Source organism: Protopterus annectens, chromosome 17.part0, assembly GCF_019279795.1.
Source record: "Protopterus annectens isolate FY-2018-M chromosome 17.part0, PAN1.0, whole genome shotgun sequence".
Taxonomy (NCBI): Eukaryota; Metazoa; Chordata; order Ceratodontiformes; family Protopteridae; genus Protopterus; species Protopterus annectens.
The window spans coordinates 71,959,819-71,977,397 of NC_056751.1; the positions used below are offsets into that span (position 1 = coordinate 71,959,819).

The 17,579-nt window shown below is 36.1% G+C and overlaps 1 protein-coding gene across 1 annotated transcript in view; it reads right to left on the reverse strand.

Annotated features, from left to right (window-relative positions):
- LOC122791403 (neuronal acetylcholine receptor subunit alpha-7-like) overlaps window positions 1–17,579 on the reverse strand; it is a 2,335,909-nt gene that overhangs the window by 1,497,494 nt on the left and 820,836 nt on the right. Inside the window, exon 3 of the mRNA XM_044059149.1 lies at window positions 1,460–1,504. Within this exon, the coding sequence (XP_043915084.1) occupies window positions 1,460–1,504 (45 nt within the window). The remainder of the gene's footprint in view (window positions 1–1,459; window positions 1,505–17,579) is intronic.

Here is a 17,579-nt window from a genome sequence, read left to right on the forward strand (position 1 = left end):
AGGCTGGACATCCTATGTATCCAATATCTAAGATGGAAGGGCAGTCAGCAAAGCCACTTGGCTTGGGGTCCAGACTCTAGTGCACAGGAGGAAGAGGACAAACTAGAAATGTTATGGGAATTGTGTTGAGGAAGAAGCTTCAGTAAGGGATGTCATCAGAATTAATACAGACACATGGCAATCAGACTACAGTGTAAGGAAAGGACACTGTTCATAATCTCAGCCTATGCCCCACAGTAGGGTTGTGATCATAAAGAAAAGAATGCATTCAGACAACAGTTGCAGAACCTACTAGATAAAGCTGTACAGCATGAGTTGATGCTGATAATGAGTGTCTGGAATGCAAATAATCAGGATGGACAGAACAGGATATGAGGCCTGACTTGATCCACATGGTTGGGGCAACAGGGATAAAGAAGGAGATGCCATTCTAGACTTCTGTCTGGCAAATGGCTTGTTGGTGGCCTACACATGGTTCAACAAGAGAGACAGTCACAAGATCACATACAAGAGTGACCAACATGCATCCCAGGTAGACTTCATCCTAATAAGGAAAGAGCACTGAGTTAGAATCAGCATTTCCAAAGTCATCCCCAGTGAAACATTCAACCCACAACTTTCAAAGTTTAGAAATGGAACATAGGGTTCCATTTCCAGCACAGACAGCATGGAGAAACAAATTGTTATTATTGTTTGCTGGTCAGTACTGGCAGATTTGTCTGCCTAATATGACACCTGACCTTAACAAGTTAAATATGGGGTGCTTAACATTTGTTAAGATCAAGTTTCCCACTATAGTAGCACTTAATTGATTTGTCTTTTTCAGCATGTTGGAGCATAATCTCCATACTCCGTGCACTGCATGTTTATTCCATTCATTATGTTTGGTTAACAAACAGGTTCCATTAGGTTTCATTCAGTATTTTAGATATGCTTAACCATCATTCTTGGTGACTATTGCAGTGACTGCTGGCAAATGCTATCATTTTCATTACGTTAAATTTGTGTCGTATTTTATATCCACTTGCGTAACCAAATCTCTAGAGCAAATCATTCAGATACCCATCAACCTATGCAGCATTCAATGTTATGGTGAGCAGTGTAGTAAATCTTAAAATATTTTTTTCTCATGTTTTTATAGGTCTCCCAGTAGATTGTTATGCAGTTTACTCTAATATTGTAAACTAACACAAAAATAGTCAAACTGCAAAACAGTATGGTAATACTTTAGAAAGTCATCTCTGGTAATATCAAAGTGTTATGGGAGGTGAAGAAGTTGTGTTCCTCTGCACTCTTTTTTCCCATTTTTCATAGCACTTAGAATTTAAAAAATGTTTTTGTTTGCAAATGTTAAATGTGACTTTGCTGTGAAATGAGAACTGTCCTTTATTAAACATTTTGAACATATATTTTATTTATATAATGTCTATGACATTTACAATATATTAAAATCAATTACCATCTGCAGCCAGGCATTGGTTATCAGCACCTGATTCTTTTCATCCTAGGCAGAAGAGAAAAAAGAAAGACTGTATTACGTTTAAAATCAGCTAACAGATGCAATTACAGAACAGCTTCAACTGTTTTAAAATACTTTCTCCAAACTTAGAAGCAAGAGCATTTTATAATCTATGGCATTTATTAGCAAGTAACATTCTATTTAGATGAAGTAATATATGTGTATATATATATATATATATCTATATAATATATATGTATATATATATATATCTATATAATATATATGTATATCTCTATCTGTCAATATCTATTTATCCATCTCTGTAGGTCTTCGTGTCCTAAGCATAAAGTACAGAGTTCGATCCTGACATCCAACTAATGCCTCTGTGGAGTTTACATGTTCTTCCTGTGTCTCTGTGAGGTTATTTTACAACTGAAAAGCATGCAGAGTGCTTCTACCTCAAACTCACCCAATAAAACATGGATTCATGGGCAGCAGCACAGCCTTTAGGTGATATCTATTGGAGTACGAGTTGTGAAGACCAACTGCTCTGAGCAGCAACTGTGATGCACAGTATCCTCTCCATAGAAGAACATGGCTCACAGAATGTGCACCATGTCAGGGCTATCCACTCAATACTGTAAAACTGGCTCCAGGTGATTTGGTTACATTGACTAATGTCACCAAAAATGGGCATGGGCATGCGCTGGTGATACATGGGCTGAAGGCCTAGCCTACTCCGACCTATGTCAGGTGCCTATGCTAAGAGTGGAAGGGGCCATGTGTTAGTCTTGGTGAGTGTGTGCCAGCCATGAAGCCCAATAGCCCTGAGTCAATAAGACAGTGGCCGGCATATGTCCAGTTGTCCAGCCTGGGTTACCTATAATTCATCTCTTGAGTGAAAGCTGGATTTAATTCCAATCAACCTGCTAAGCATGAACTAAGGATTGCTACACTGAATACAGTTTCACTGACAGGATGCAAATAGAAATGGAAAACATGATAGTAACGAGGAGCCTGGAAATCTTGTGTATCCAGGCAACAAAGTGGAAGGGCAGTGCAGCAATGCCACTTGGCTTGGAATCCAGAGTCTACTACTCATGCAAAGACAAACTAGAAATAGTATGGGAGTTGTGGTGAGGCAGAGTCTCCTGAAGTCAGTGAGAGATGCCATGAGCATTAGTGATATACTCATGGCAATCAAACTCCATTGTAAGGATAGGACAGTATTCATAATATCATCCTGTACACGAAAGTAGGGTAGTGATAGAGAGGAAAACAGGGAATTCAGACAGCAGTTGCATGACCTACTAGATAAGTAGTACAACATGAAGAGATGTTGATAATGGAGGACCTGAGCACACATATCAGTGCAGACAGAACAGGGTATTAGGACTGCCTGGGTCCAATGTGGAGATGCAACAGGAGTAAACAGGAATAAAGGAGAGGTCATTCTAGACAGATGTCTGGCAAATGACTTAATGGTAACACGTGGTTCACCAAAAGACAGACTCAAAAGCTAACATATGACTGGCCAACATACAACTCAGGTAGACTTCCTTCTAGTAAGGGATGTGTATTGAAGTAGAATCCAAGATTGCAAAGTAATTTTTAGTGAAACAGTCAGCCCACAGCATAAACCACTGGTTGCCAGAATCAGCTAGAATCAGTGGTCACAGAAGGCTCTTAGGTCAACAGAGACGAGGCTGAAGACCTAGAAGTTGACTGGAGAGAAAAGTACAACAGTTCAAGGAATTACTCAGGGTTGTAGCATCTCAAGAAGAGGAAATAAGTGAAGTTAAAGAAGAATGACAGCATCTCAAAACAACATGAATGATGGAAATAAGATATACACACACATATATATATATATATATATATATATATATATATATATATATATATATATATATATATATATAGGAAGCAGGTGGTAGAATGCAGAAATTCAGGAAGTTATCAAAATAAAGGAGTGCAGGTACAAGTGGGAGACAAAAAAGATGGACCAGGCTAAGAAGGAATACTGTTTAGGTAACACAGGTTAAGAGAGCAGTTGTAATATCAATGAAGAAGGCATCAGAATCACTCTTTTTAGCTCCTGGAATGTGACTTAGCAGAAAGCTTAAAGGAGAGGATAGCTTATAAATTTGTGAGCTAGGAATTGCTGGTTTAAGGCAGATTGTGTCTGTTATTCTAAAAGTGTCATATTTCTGGTTTAAGCACTAGGGCTCCAAATCAGTTATTTTACATTAAGAAGGTCTGTGGTCTACACTCTTGTGACATTACTGTCTACACAGATTTTTTTAACTACTAGAGCATCTATTTTATACATAACTGAGTGTTGCTCATCAAGTTCCTTGTATTATTGACCTATTCAATATTTAAATTTCCCTCAGTCCTCCCTAGTAGATTAGTATCCATAGATATGCACTTCCATCTCTCTGTGACCAGTCTGGTTAAGATGGTATTCTGAGGCATTGTAGCAATTGCTTCATGTACACTGACAACCCACTTATTCTTAATAAAACAGATAAAGTATGTCAAAGGTGTAAATACACTTTTACACTGGAGGCAAAGCTCTCTCATTCAACCAAAACTATTCCTATAGAGGTTGTCAGTGACACTTGCACCATGCCTACTGCACAGGATGAAGACCCTACACATAAAATGACTTATGCTGAAGCACTTACAAGTAACCTTCCTAAAACACTAATACCTCCTGCACAATACAATAGTAGAAAGGGTCCTCAGCCATCACACAAACACTCTGATAAAGCACCTCCCACAGCTATACATGCTAACACTCTATCCAATGTCTCTACTGCTAAGCCTTTAAGGCAAACCAGCTCATAGTCAAATTTCCTGGACATTGGTGATTCTGTAGTAAGGCACACCAATGTCCCCCTCACCAGACTGAGTAAAGAGACAGTCACAATTATTTACTTTTCCGGGGCTTGGATCCATCAAGTTACACAAGCACTCAGGTCATTGAACCCCAGGTACCCGTATGACTGTTATAGTCCATGTGGGAGTTAATAAGCTGAGATGTACCTCCCTTGATCTAATTTCTCCAGGTCTTTTGGGTTTCTAATACCATGACAGGAATGGACCCCATTCCTAAGTCAAAGTACGATTAAAGTTCATGAAATTAGTATTGTTTCAATCTTTGATGTCAGCCAAAAGTGCTCTTTGCAGCACCTGCAATGTGCCCAGTCCTTATGCAATTCATACAGGGTTACATGGATTGGTAACATATCTAAATATGATTGTAGATTCTTTTTTATAAGACCCATTGCTCCTACTACTATTGGAACTGTCTGGATACCTTTCTTCCACATTGCTCTAATTTCTGCCTGCAGATCCTGATATTTTATGACTTTGTGTCTCTCTGTATGCAATACACTGTATTCACTGGGTATGGCAATTTAATGATCAGTGCTAGTTTTGTCTTCTTTTATTGGACCACTATATCCAGATTTCTAGCATCTATCTTTTGAACTGTTAGTAATGGGTGATCCCGTGTGATATAAACTTCATCATTTTCTGTGATGCTTTGTGGCTCATGTTTCCAGTGTTTTAAAGCCACTCAATACCATAATGTTTGCACAATCCCCAGTGGAACAGTCTTGCACATTATTATGCCTTTCAGTTTATAGTCCTTCTGCCATTAGTATGTCAAAACCAGTAACGGAGTGCATGACTGTTTCCAATTCGGTTTTACAAAACCTACATTTGTCTGTTTCTCCCACATACTCAATGGACTTTGTAAACCAGCATGTACATAGCCCACTGTCTTGGGCTGCCAATATTAACCTTTCATTTTTTGGTTTGAATTTGCCTTTCCTTAACCATTCCTGTGTTTGTTCCTGATCAACATGAAGTTCTTCCAGAAGTTTTCTATACTTGCAACTATATTTATGTTTTTTCCACATTTCTTGCCTTTTCATCTGGTCCTTCACTTTATATTCTTTCTTTTGTTTTTGGCATATTCAGTTGCTACCTGGTTTTTCTTTACTTCTGGTTTGATTTCCATTCCTGCTTGACATTGATATGCTTCTGCTAAATTAAGCAGGGAAGTCATCTTAGATTAATTTTCCTCATGTTTCAAAACTTTCACTACATTTGTATCTTGTGAGGTCAGTAGATATTTGTGGAGTCCCACGATTGCAGATCTATATATGTAATAAATTTCAATGAGGCCCATCCCTCCTTTGGAACGGGGAGTATATAATCTTGGTATACACTGATGTTTATAAATCATTTGGTGAGCATGAAGCATCCTTCTTGTTTTAATATCTAATCTATCCAACACATATTGGGGCCAGTCATTGACTCCAAAACTGTAAGTTAGGACAGGAAGAGCAAACTGATTTATAGCTTGGATCTTGTTCCTACATATTAATGCTGTTCTCAGGATTAATTTAAGTCTTCTAAAGTATTCCTTATCAAGTTTTATTAGCATTTGTTCATGTTTTATTGCTGATCCTTCATCAATTCCCAAGTATTTATACACTCCCTCTTGCTCAAGTTCTTTTATATCACAGTCTTGTCCCAAACTGATGTTTTCCTGGTGCTGCAGTTTTCCTGCTTTAAAGGTTGTCTTTGCATATTTATCAAGGCCAAATGACATTCTGATATCATCTGAAAAAGTTTTGACAACCTGCAGCTGTGCTTTCAGTTCCTCATCTGATGAGCTATACAGTTTTAAATCATCGACAAAGAGAAGATGAGAAGTCATTAGACTGTTGTTTTCTAGGAGCCAAATTGTAGCCATGGCTTAAGCTGCTAAGTAAACAGCTTAATGGGTTAATGGCATGGCAGAATAGCAGCTGTGACAGAAAGTCACCCTGAAATATCCCCCTTTGAATTTTTATCCCTGCGATAATAATCTGTCCTTTATCATGGCTTAATTGCAAAGTGGTTTGCCATTGTTTCATGGTTACTGTAATGTAATCAATCAGGGTAGGGTGCATCTTATACATTTTTAAGCACTCTTTTATCCATGAATGTGGAATACTATCAAATGCTTTTTTGTAGTCAATCCATGCCATACTTAGATTCTTACCCTTTCTACAGTTCTCCACTATAACTTTGTTTAACAACAAATGATCCTTTGTTCCATATGACTTTCTTTTATTGCCCTTTTGTTCTACTGCTATAATTGAGTTTTGTTCTAAATGACTATAAACTCTGTTAGCGTCAATTCCTGTGTATAGTTTATATGTTGTCAGAAGGCAAGTTATTGGTCTATGATTTTTAGGGTGGCTTGCAGGTTGACTCTTAAGTAAGAGCATTGTTTTGCCTGTTGTTAGCCAGTGTGGTCTCTGTTCGGCGTGCTCATATAAATAGTTCTTACTCATATCTAAATCCTCGTGCAAAGATGTTAATATTTTAACCAAAAGTTAGGTACTGCATCTGGGCCTGGGATTTTCCAGTTAGAGGCTTTTCTTAACTTTGTTTCAATCTCTCTGGCTGTTACTTCATCCCATTTCATATCCTGTACCTTTAAACTTCTTATTCTTTTTTTACTTCTATCCATTCAGCATCTTTGTTATGTTCCACAGGATCTTCATAGATACTTCTCCAAAATGTATCTACTTCCTCTTTTTTTGGCGTTTTTCAATTCCTTTTACCTTATTTCCCAATTCTCTATAAAAATTTTTTGAGTCATGAATAAATTGCTTATTTTGTACTTTTCCCTTATATTTATCTGTTTTTCCGCCTGTGCTGAAATTTTTAGTTTGTTATTTGCAATAGTGCACGATAGATCCTGGTCTGTTCTAATACTGTGCATTGCTTTAACCACATATATCTTTCTTACTATTTTTGTTGATCTATTCCCTCTTCTATAATATTCTGATAGTGACACTTCTTGTCTTAACTGCTTTATGGTTTTCTCTATTTGATACTTCCATTATAGTATTCAATTTCTCCCCTTCCTTTTCCTCACTACCCTGTGGATCTCTTGGTAGAACTTTATCAGTTATTAATTTAGCAGTACAGTAGTATATCCTGTTTACTTCTGTTATATCACATGGATCTCTATGGACAATCCTAATTACTGCATTCATTTGTTTTATCAGACTTCTGATTTTTGGGTTTTATTGACCTTCTACAGTCTATTTATCTCATTGATCTTAATATATATATCCATGTCCATTAAATCAAGCAACTCTCCTCTTAGCTCATTTTCTTCCAAAGTGAGGGCACATCCCTTGTTTTCCATTTCCTGCGGGCATTCTATATAAAATTCTATAACATCTTCCTGAGACACCTTCTCTTCAAGACTGTATAAAGCAAGGAATGATTGAGCTTCCTGATTATGTTTCTCAGGTAGAAATGAGACTAGCACTGAGCAGCATACTACCTTCTCCAAAGATGATGCCACGTTACTAACAGAAAATGATTGATTTTATCGACTGGCTTAGCTTCTCGTGACAATCCAGGGGGTACAATATTTGACAGCCTGGGAGGACATGGTTGACAGACCATGCTGCTTTGCCAGGGATGGTCTGTACTTATCCCCTCTAGGCTTTCAGGTATTGGAAAAGACCTTTTCCACCCTCATAATGCCTTTTTTTAGGCAATGCCAAACTACTGATTTAACTGAACCTATGAAGGATCATCTGAAGGTGGTACTGCTGAATGCTAGAAGTCTTAACAAGAGCAAGCCTTTCTCTCTGTAGAGAGTGTAGACATTTGTTTAGTAATGGAGACATAGTTTAAAGTCATGGACAGTACCCCAGCAATACAAGGTTATAATGCAATTCACACCTTTACATCAGCTGCTGCACAGGAGGGAACTCAAGGTGAAGGGCTCTCAATCTATGTTAAAACAAGCCTCACTTCCAGATTATTTAAAGTGCATGACCTACTGGAACTCATACATGTGCAACTCACCACAAACAGGGTGTCATACCATATCCTTGCAAACTATAGATCCCCTTCCATGTCCCAGGAAACCCATACTACCTATATCAATATTTTAGAGCCCCTGACTGTTCAACTCAACATGATATTCATGGGGGTTCTCAACTATCCTTCTACGGACTGGGAATCCTACACCACTTCAAATACACAAGCCCAATGATTCCTAAACTTTGTTAATAGCAACATCCTGGAACAGCTGGTTCATTCTTCTACCAAAAGTACAAACGTCCCTGACTTTATACTCACAAACATGGGGGGGAGCAATGTTCCTCAACCAATATAATGTCTTCACTTATCAGATCTGACTATAAGGCAGTATTACTTTAAATAAAAGTTAAATCTGAGGATCCAGGGAAAGCAAAAACATTTAGGAACTATTCCAAGGCTAACTTGTCTCTGTTAAGCAACACCTTGGCTAAATTCCAAGCACCCCCATACCCAGTAAACACCACAGCATTTGCTGAGCTATTTACAGAATCTCTGTGCAGCCATATTAATATGATGATGTCAAAGCAGACATGATTAACATGATGGATTAGTTATGGAAGTTATGGCTGTTGAGGGTTCTCATAGCAGTATGGATAGAATGCGTATTCCAGATGACTTAAGAATTAAGTATTCTAGTGACAGTATAGAAGAAAAAAAGAGGATATTCACAACAGTAGACAGTATAGAGGTATCAAACTCCTATCACACTGTGCAAATGTGCTGGAGAGAATTACTGATAAATGACTACACGGAGTATTAGAAAGTAAAATAAGAGAGGAGCAATTTGGATTCAGATCAGGATGCAGCAAAAGTGACCTGATGTTTGCAGTGAGACAAGTAAAAAAGCTAGACATGAGGAAAGAGTCCAATTGGGAATTCCTAGACTTGGAGATAGCATATGACAAAACTCAAGAAAGTTAATTTGGGCACATCTGAGATGGTTTGTAGTCCCAGAAGTATTCGTAGAATTAATGCAGGTCTTGTACAAGGACCTGATGACACAACTACAAGCAGTGTTCATTCTCACAGATGGGTTCCCAGTGGGAGTGGGTATGCACTACAGTTCAGCTCTGATCCCTCTGGTGTTCATACTGGTGATGAACTGCTAGCAAACAAGTCAGAGGGGACAGATTAGCAAAGCTGCTGTATTTAGGTTATGTGGTATTACATAATGACTTTGAACAGGAACTTCGGCAAATGATAGAGAACTGGAATAGAAAAATGAAGGCCCATGAGAAGAAACTGAGAAAGCCAATGGAGGAAAAAATGAGAAGCTGAAAACTGAATTATAAAGGAAAACATGGGTGAAAGGTTAATGGCTTCAGACATCTGGTAGAGGTGGTTGAGAAGAAGGGAAAACTGAATAAGGGTGTCAATGCTAGAGTGGCTATAGCCATCTGGAACAGAGTGTCAGAGATAGTGTATGACAGAAAAATCTCAAATAAGCTGAAGAGTAAGATCTATAAAATAGTTGTGTGACCAATACTTCTTTATGGTACAGAAAACTGGGCAATGAAGACAAAGTTAGTGGAAAAGTAGACAAAGTGCCTGAAATGGATGTTTGGATGTACACTGTAGGACAGATGAACAAACAACTGCAGAAAAGGACAAAGGGAACAGATTACAATGGTTTGAGTATATGCAGGAAAGCAGAAGATGATTTGGGAGAAACAGGAAGACGTTAATAGGAAACAAGGACATCGAGGAAAAGAGATTAATTGGTTGTGTGAAAGAAGACGTGTAACACTACTACCTGGCACTGAATCGAGAGAGGTAGCAACAGTTGATGTGACACTCTGACACCATGAAGAAAATGGAAAAAGGGTGTTGATTATCTTGACACTGATGATATATACATATAATTTTATAGACATTACATATAATTATGATTATGACTGAGTTGATCTAAATCATGTTTATCAGAAAAAAACAGTGACACATTTGATTTAAAACATTTCATCAAAACCACAAAACATATTTAACTAAAAATGTCATATATACTAAATATATCTCCAAATGTTTTTTTTTTCCAGGGGAAAAGCCACCTTGCATGCCCTCTTCCCACCTCATGTGGGGGTGAACTTAAATACACTAGCTCCACAGTCATACACACAATTGTGTAAAAAAGAGAATATTTCTGAAAAACGGAATCACTGCTGGTCCACATACACAAACTTCTATACATGAAGGTAAAGTATAATAGTAGGCATTAGCAAGGTAAAAATACTGAACAGCATTAATTTGCATTATAATTCCTGCACTCCAAAACAACAACAATCATTGTCTACAAGCTTGAAGAGTTGCCAGTCATTTTTGGTTTAGATCAACTGTGCTGCTGCTGGTTTTCTGTTATTTTTCTTTTTTGTCTAATGTGCTTTAGATCAAATAAACTATAACCATATGCGTATCTAGATCTATATATCTATGTCTATATCTATATCTATATCAGTCTATCTATCTATCTATCTATACACACACACACACACACACACACACACACACACACACACACACACACACATACACACTCACACACACACATACGTATGAGTGCATATTAAGTGGTTGAAATCACAAAACACAAAGATAAGGCAATAAAAAAATAAACTGAAACTCAGCCACTCAAAAATAATAAAAAAACTTGAAAAACATCAACAATATGTGCCCCCTACACCCATGTACCCCATATAAACTGCATACAGCTCAGAAAGCTTGAGAAGATGGAGATGAAGAGTTTAAGATGGGTAGCAGGATGCACACCATGGGAAAGAAGAATAAATAAGGAAATCATAGAAGAAGCCAAAGAAGCTCCAGTTGCACTGAAGATCAAGGATGACAGCCTATAGTGGTTCAGTGAAATGTAGAGGAAAGAAGAAGCCAAAAAGAATACTTGAGAGAGTCAGGAATAGGCCAGAAGAAGACAAGGATATCCAGCCAAGAGATAAATGGATTGCATGATAGAAGATCTGCAACAGTTAGACATGACTGTTGGAGAATGGCTATGAATTGAGAAAGGTGGCAACAGCTGATTTGACAACCTGACCATGTGAAACAATGTCAGAGGGCTGACATATCTGAGAGGAACTGTAGAAATACAGCAGAAGTAAACAAAATCTATTTACTGTTAACAATATCTACCATTGGAAGTATGTAATTATAATTCTCAATAGAACTATAACTCAACAGCAATCCAATTGGCTTATTGCTGAGGAAAAGTTTTGGTGAAAACTGGAAGCTTTACATCCAGAAATATGATTTACTGTCACTGCAAATGGATTAGCTAAGATGACTGCAAATATTCAGCGCATGCATTCTTGTCTATGTGAAAGACATTACAAAGGTAGATAACTCTTGCTTTTCTTGATAAGAGGAAAGGCAAAGTGGCATCACTTAGTTAAGAAACAGTAATCTTTGCTAGACAGCAACTTGCCATTTATTTGATAGTTTACAAGAACACAAGGTTCTTCAAAAATATTTTTTTCTTGGTTGAAGAACATAGCAAAGTGTTTGAGTTTGACAAGTTCTACAATTCTTGATGAGAAATAGAATACTCAGTAGTATAAAAGTACTGAAATAAGAATCAGACTGCTAGAGATGTGAGCAAACTGAAATTAATTGTGCAGAGTTAAAAGACTAAACTGATGAGACAAGTTTGTATAAACTTTAAATGTGAATCAACTAACACAGTAAAAGGAGTTATAAAACCAAGATCTACCAAAATAGCTTGCTGAATATGAGAAAAAAAATCTGTAACAGAAAACAGATTATTCACATTACTCTGTTTAAGGGGTGCAGTAGGTTTAGCTATAAACATGACAGGAGCAGTTGTCAAGCTTTTACTCATTGCTAAATAATCTGGGTTAGAAATGAATATTTTACAAAAATGTATTCAAGGGAAAGCCAAACATATCCAAATCAGTCTGCAAGCTGTTGAACAGTAATATGAAAATGTGGTGTCTGTGGGTACTGTTGAAATAAAAAGACTTGCAGTGAAATCTTAATTGCATCTGGTGAAACAACAGAAGATCATCTTTGTCATGAGGAAACATGCAAAAAACTAACTTATTCTGCTCGCCGTGGAACTTTTCTGTGTAGGAACTGTAGTGCCTGCAAGTTTATCTACAGCAAAAATAACTATATGCATCCTATCAGGCATTTTTCGTTATATTCTAATCAATATTCAGATTGTAGAACCACTGATGTTGTCTATTTTTGTTTTTGTCAACAATGCCATGCCTATTATGTAGGCAAAACGAATAGAATGTTGAAAGATCGTATTTTAGAACATGTGAGAGATATTAACAACTGTAAACAGTCTAGTGCTCTGGCCTGTCACGTTATGTCTAATGATCGTTCACATTCTTTTAAATTCTTGGTTTTGCAACATATTTATACGAACCTTAGGGGTGGTGACATAGAAAATATTACAGAGGGGTATGAGCAAAAATGGATACTGAAGCTTAATGCTGAGAAGTTTCCTGGGTTGAATGCTGCCACTACTTTGGTCCCCTTTTTAAAGGCTCGACCACTTATGCACTGATTTCAAGATCTTTTAGAAGACATTTTAGATGTTTTTAGTCTTTCACGTCTTACTTTTTATACTGTTTTTGTTTTAATTTATATATGCATGTATATAGTTTTCTATACTATATATAGTGTGTTTATATATGTTTTAGTTATTTAGTAAGTGTGTGTAACATAATATGTATATTGCATTTTCATTGTAGGATTCACTGTGGTAACCTTTCCTTGATTTTGATTTTGTACAGCTTGCTAGCTCTAATTAGTCAATTAAGTAATGGATTCTTGACTACTTAAATAGTGTGTTAGTTTTTTACTGTTGTCTGATGAAGCAACTTTATGTTGTGAAAGCGCTCACCATTTTCTGTTTTTTGTTTTTGTCTGCCAATAAACGTTCCTAGTGTGTTAGCTCGGTGCATTTTTTTCTGTTTTATTGGTTTCTTCTGCACCTTGCTTTTACCCACGATCATTTTTGATTTTTGCACTACTTCCAGTGAACAGCCTTAATGCATTTCCTTAAGCATTTATCTTTCTGCAGTCCAAAAAATTACCACAGTGCCATGGTTCAAAGCATCAGTTTGTAGTGTATAGCCTTACAGACATATATTATCACTGGCCATTGATGACAATGTGCTTTCTGGCCATTATAAAATATGTATTTCTCTGTTGCTCAAAATCTTATCTAGATTTGGCATGGATTTCTGTCCTGGAAGCACGTGGATTTTAAGTTCATGGCTGCAGTCATCATCTTTAGAGAATTAGAGTCCAAAAAATAAAACATCCCCGGGGATCACTTCTGTGTCTCTGCTCATCAGTGGCACAGGAAAATAACTTTCTTGGGTGGCGTAAGCCAGGGAACCTTGTTGGCTAGGCTTGCGTAGGCCCTTGGGCCGATAGCCTTGTACCTACCTATGAACCTATGAACATGTCACTGCCTTAACTTTTTGAAATTTATTTGCAAAGAAGTGATAGGACTAGATGGTCATTTTATTTATTTTTTATTCCTTGATGGCATCATTTTGTTTTATTTTATTTCAGCATTAAGCAGTAAACAAACCTTTGTATCTTCTACTTTCATTTGTGTAAATGCTTGCTCATTTTTAGCCATTAGACCAGTATTATCTACATATCACAAGTTGTTAATATTTCTTCTAGCAATTTTGATTTCAACATCTAATTCATTAAGTCCAGCATTTTGCTTGGTATTTTCATTATATGAGCTAAACAAGTAGGGTTATAATACATAGTCTTATTGCATTCCTTTCCCAGAAGCAAACCAGTCTGTTATTCGATATTCAGTTGTAAATGTTACTTCTTGCTCTGCATAGAAATTCCTCAAGAGAAAAGTAATATGACCCATTATCCCCATTTCACAAAAAAACTCCCCATAGTTTGCTATAGTCCACATAGTTAATGGCTTTATAGTTGTCCATGAAAATAGAAGTAAATATTTTTCTGGAACTGGAACTGCCTTGCTTTCTATGTTATCTAGTGGACATTGGCAATTTGATCTCTGGTTCCTCTGACCCTTCCACAGGCAACATGTATATCTGAAAATTGTATGTCTATATATGCTGGACTCTAGCATGCAGGATATGCAAGATCTTGAGCATTACCTTACTAGCATATGAAACAAGTGCAGTTGTTTGATAATTTAGTCACTCTTTAGCAATGTCCTTCTTTTGGACTGGAATACAAATTGATCTTTTCCATTTCAATAGCCATGTCTGTGTTTTTCATTACTTTATGTAGTTTTGTTATTAGCAAGGCTTTCTTAGGTCCATTTAACGTTATTCTCCAGGATGACTGCAACATTCACATTTGTATATCAGAGATGCTAGAATCCTTTTTCTACAGGTGTCCCTAATATGCTATTAGAATGAACAAAATGGATCAAAAGTATAGTCACTGATGTGAAAAAGACATTATTCACATTTTTGTTGGTCAGTGAGATCGGAATAGATTGATGAAGACAAAACATTCTCATTTGCTTTCAGTTGAAGAAATGATTACAGTAATGGTATATCATAAGTTTTTCTCTGTACCAGATATAAAGTAGGGGTTCTTTCAGGAATAGCTAAGTAAATAAAACTCCAAATGGTGCACATTTAATGCACTGTCATGAATATGCAGATTCCTTAGTCAACCTTTTTATTTTTATCAAAAGCAAAAGTTACCAAAGAAGTATAATTGAGGTAATTGAAGGCATGAAAGCTGTAATAAATGCAATGGATGATCTATTAATATAGAATCAGATATGAGAAGACCATGACAAGAAGTACATCTGCTGAATATATTAAGGTGGTACAAATTAAAGCCTAAATGTGAAAAAAGAATAAAAAAACAGTTAAATATCTAAAATATATGGGTCATATTGTAATATCAGAAAATCAGAAATCAGATCCACAGAACTTTTGAGCAATATTATTATGTAGTATTACAAAGTTTCTGTTTAATATGTCTAAAATAACTATATCTCTAAGAAAGCTGTCAGAGCAGGACTTGGTCTTGAAGTGCAGTTGTGACAAAAATGTTTTTAAACTACACAAGACACTAGCTACAGATGCTACATTGTTAATGTATTATGACCAGAACAAGTCAGTTGATTTTCATATTGATACCAGTCATAATGGTGTAGGATATATGATTTTCTAATAGTACAGTCCAGCTGCTCATAGTTCAGTAGCATTTATCGATGCATAAAATAGGTTTCCTCAGATGTGTGTATTACAAAGACTTTCAAGTCGAAATAGAACATAAGCAATTGAAAAGCATATTCTATAAATACTTTTATAAGCTATCAAGATGTGAATAGATTGTAGAGCTGACAGCCATACAGCTGGCACTAAATATGTAAAGAAAAGGGATGCAGGCCTTCAGTACACATGTTCCCACCAAATAATGCCAGACTATAAATGAGTTATAAAGCCTGAATTCACACTGCTGACACCAAGTATGCTTGCAAAGGATTAATTGGCCTTAAAAGTTTATAGAAATGTACATTTCTGTCTCAAGTTATGTCCAGCACCTGTCACACTCATGGAGGGTTATCTCTTTGCTCCCTAGGATGTCACTTACTTCAGTCTGAACCTAGTGCCTTCTAGTGCAATCATACTAGTAGCAACAAGTATAAATAGTTCCAGATTGACCCTGCATCTGAGAGGGTAAAAGTTTGTCTGAGTTTGGAAAAGCTATGAATTTCATATATTTAGATTATTAAAGTTTCTTGAAATAATCAAATGGACATACATAAAAATTCCACTGTATGGGGGCATTGCCAAAATGGCTAACTGAGAGCAGCAACTGCTGAAAGCTCTGTGACTAAAAACTTTTCTCTGACAGAAAATATAATAGAAAAATTAAAATTTGGAGATACTTGTTAGCTAATTTGATTCACTAATACAGTAAAGATTTATAGTTTGAAGTTCTTCAAAAGCTACATTTTATTCTGTCAGAATTTCAACTGCTTGCTTAAGAGAGAAGAAACTTCAACACGAGTCACTCAAGAAATAATACTCAGGATTCTTGAATTAAAAAAAGCAAAAGCAACCAGTCACTAATATCTAGTATGTAGGATGTATTACTTAAAATAGATAAACAGGATGCCAGACTAGAAAGTTTCAAAGAAGAGACCAGAAACAAGATGGTACTTTTAGAAATTCTTATGAAATAACAAAGTACACAAATCAGCAGTATGAAAGATACTTTAAATGAACAAGAAGTAAGAACAAGTGATGTGAGTCTGACTGAATTTCTTAAAAAATAACTGGCTAATAGAAAAACTTGATGATTTAGAAAATAGACTGAGACAAAATAACATCATAATTTATGGTATACTGAAAAGTATGAGGGAAATAATATAATAAATTTATTTTAACTACCTGGCTACATAAAACATTAAATCTATCTGAAACTTTATCTTTTAGAATTGAAAGGGCACACAGTTCCCTAAGTGCACATTCTAAGAAGGAAAATTCACCACCATGTTCAATTATAAATAAGTGTATGTCTAGCTTAGAAAAAAATCAGATATTAAAAACAACATGGTCCAGCCCACCTATTAAAATAGGTAAACATGTAGTCAGATTTGACAATGATTATTCCAGTAAAGTAATGAGTAAGAGACAACCCTGTTTACCACTGATCAATGAACTTAAAAATAATAACATTAAAGCCACTATGGTGTTTCCTGCAAAGATCAAAGCATTTCTTTCTGAAGAAACTAAATGCTGGAGAAGGATCCACTTTTATTAACAGCAATACAATCTTTAATAATACTGAATAAATGGAGTGGAACAGTATATTCCTAAAGAGACAGACTGAACTGAATTCCTGGAAAACTGCTTCTAAAACTAAAAAGCCTAAAAACAAGTCACTTTCATTCTCTGATTGCAGGACTTTTATTTTCTAAAACAATAGACTTCCCCTTTAAGTAAAAGGAATGCACTGGACTTAAAACTTCAAAACATATGTACATATGTATTTATATTTTAAGTTAAAACATATTTCATGATGAGAAATATAAATGGTTAGTTTTACTATTTTACCATATTTACAATGAAAGATCTAATGTATTTAATTTAACTAAACTTATAAAGTGTTTTTCCTAAATGTTAAACAAATGCTTCCTGTAAGAGAATGGCATTAAATTATAAGCAATAAAATTGGCAGCTTTAAA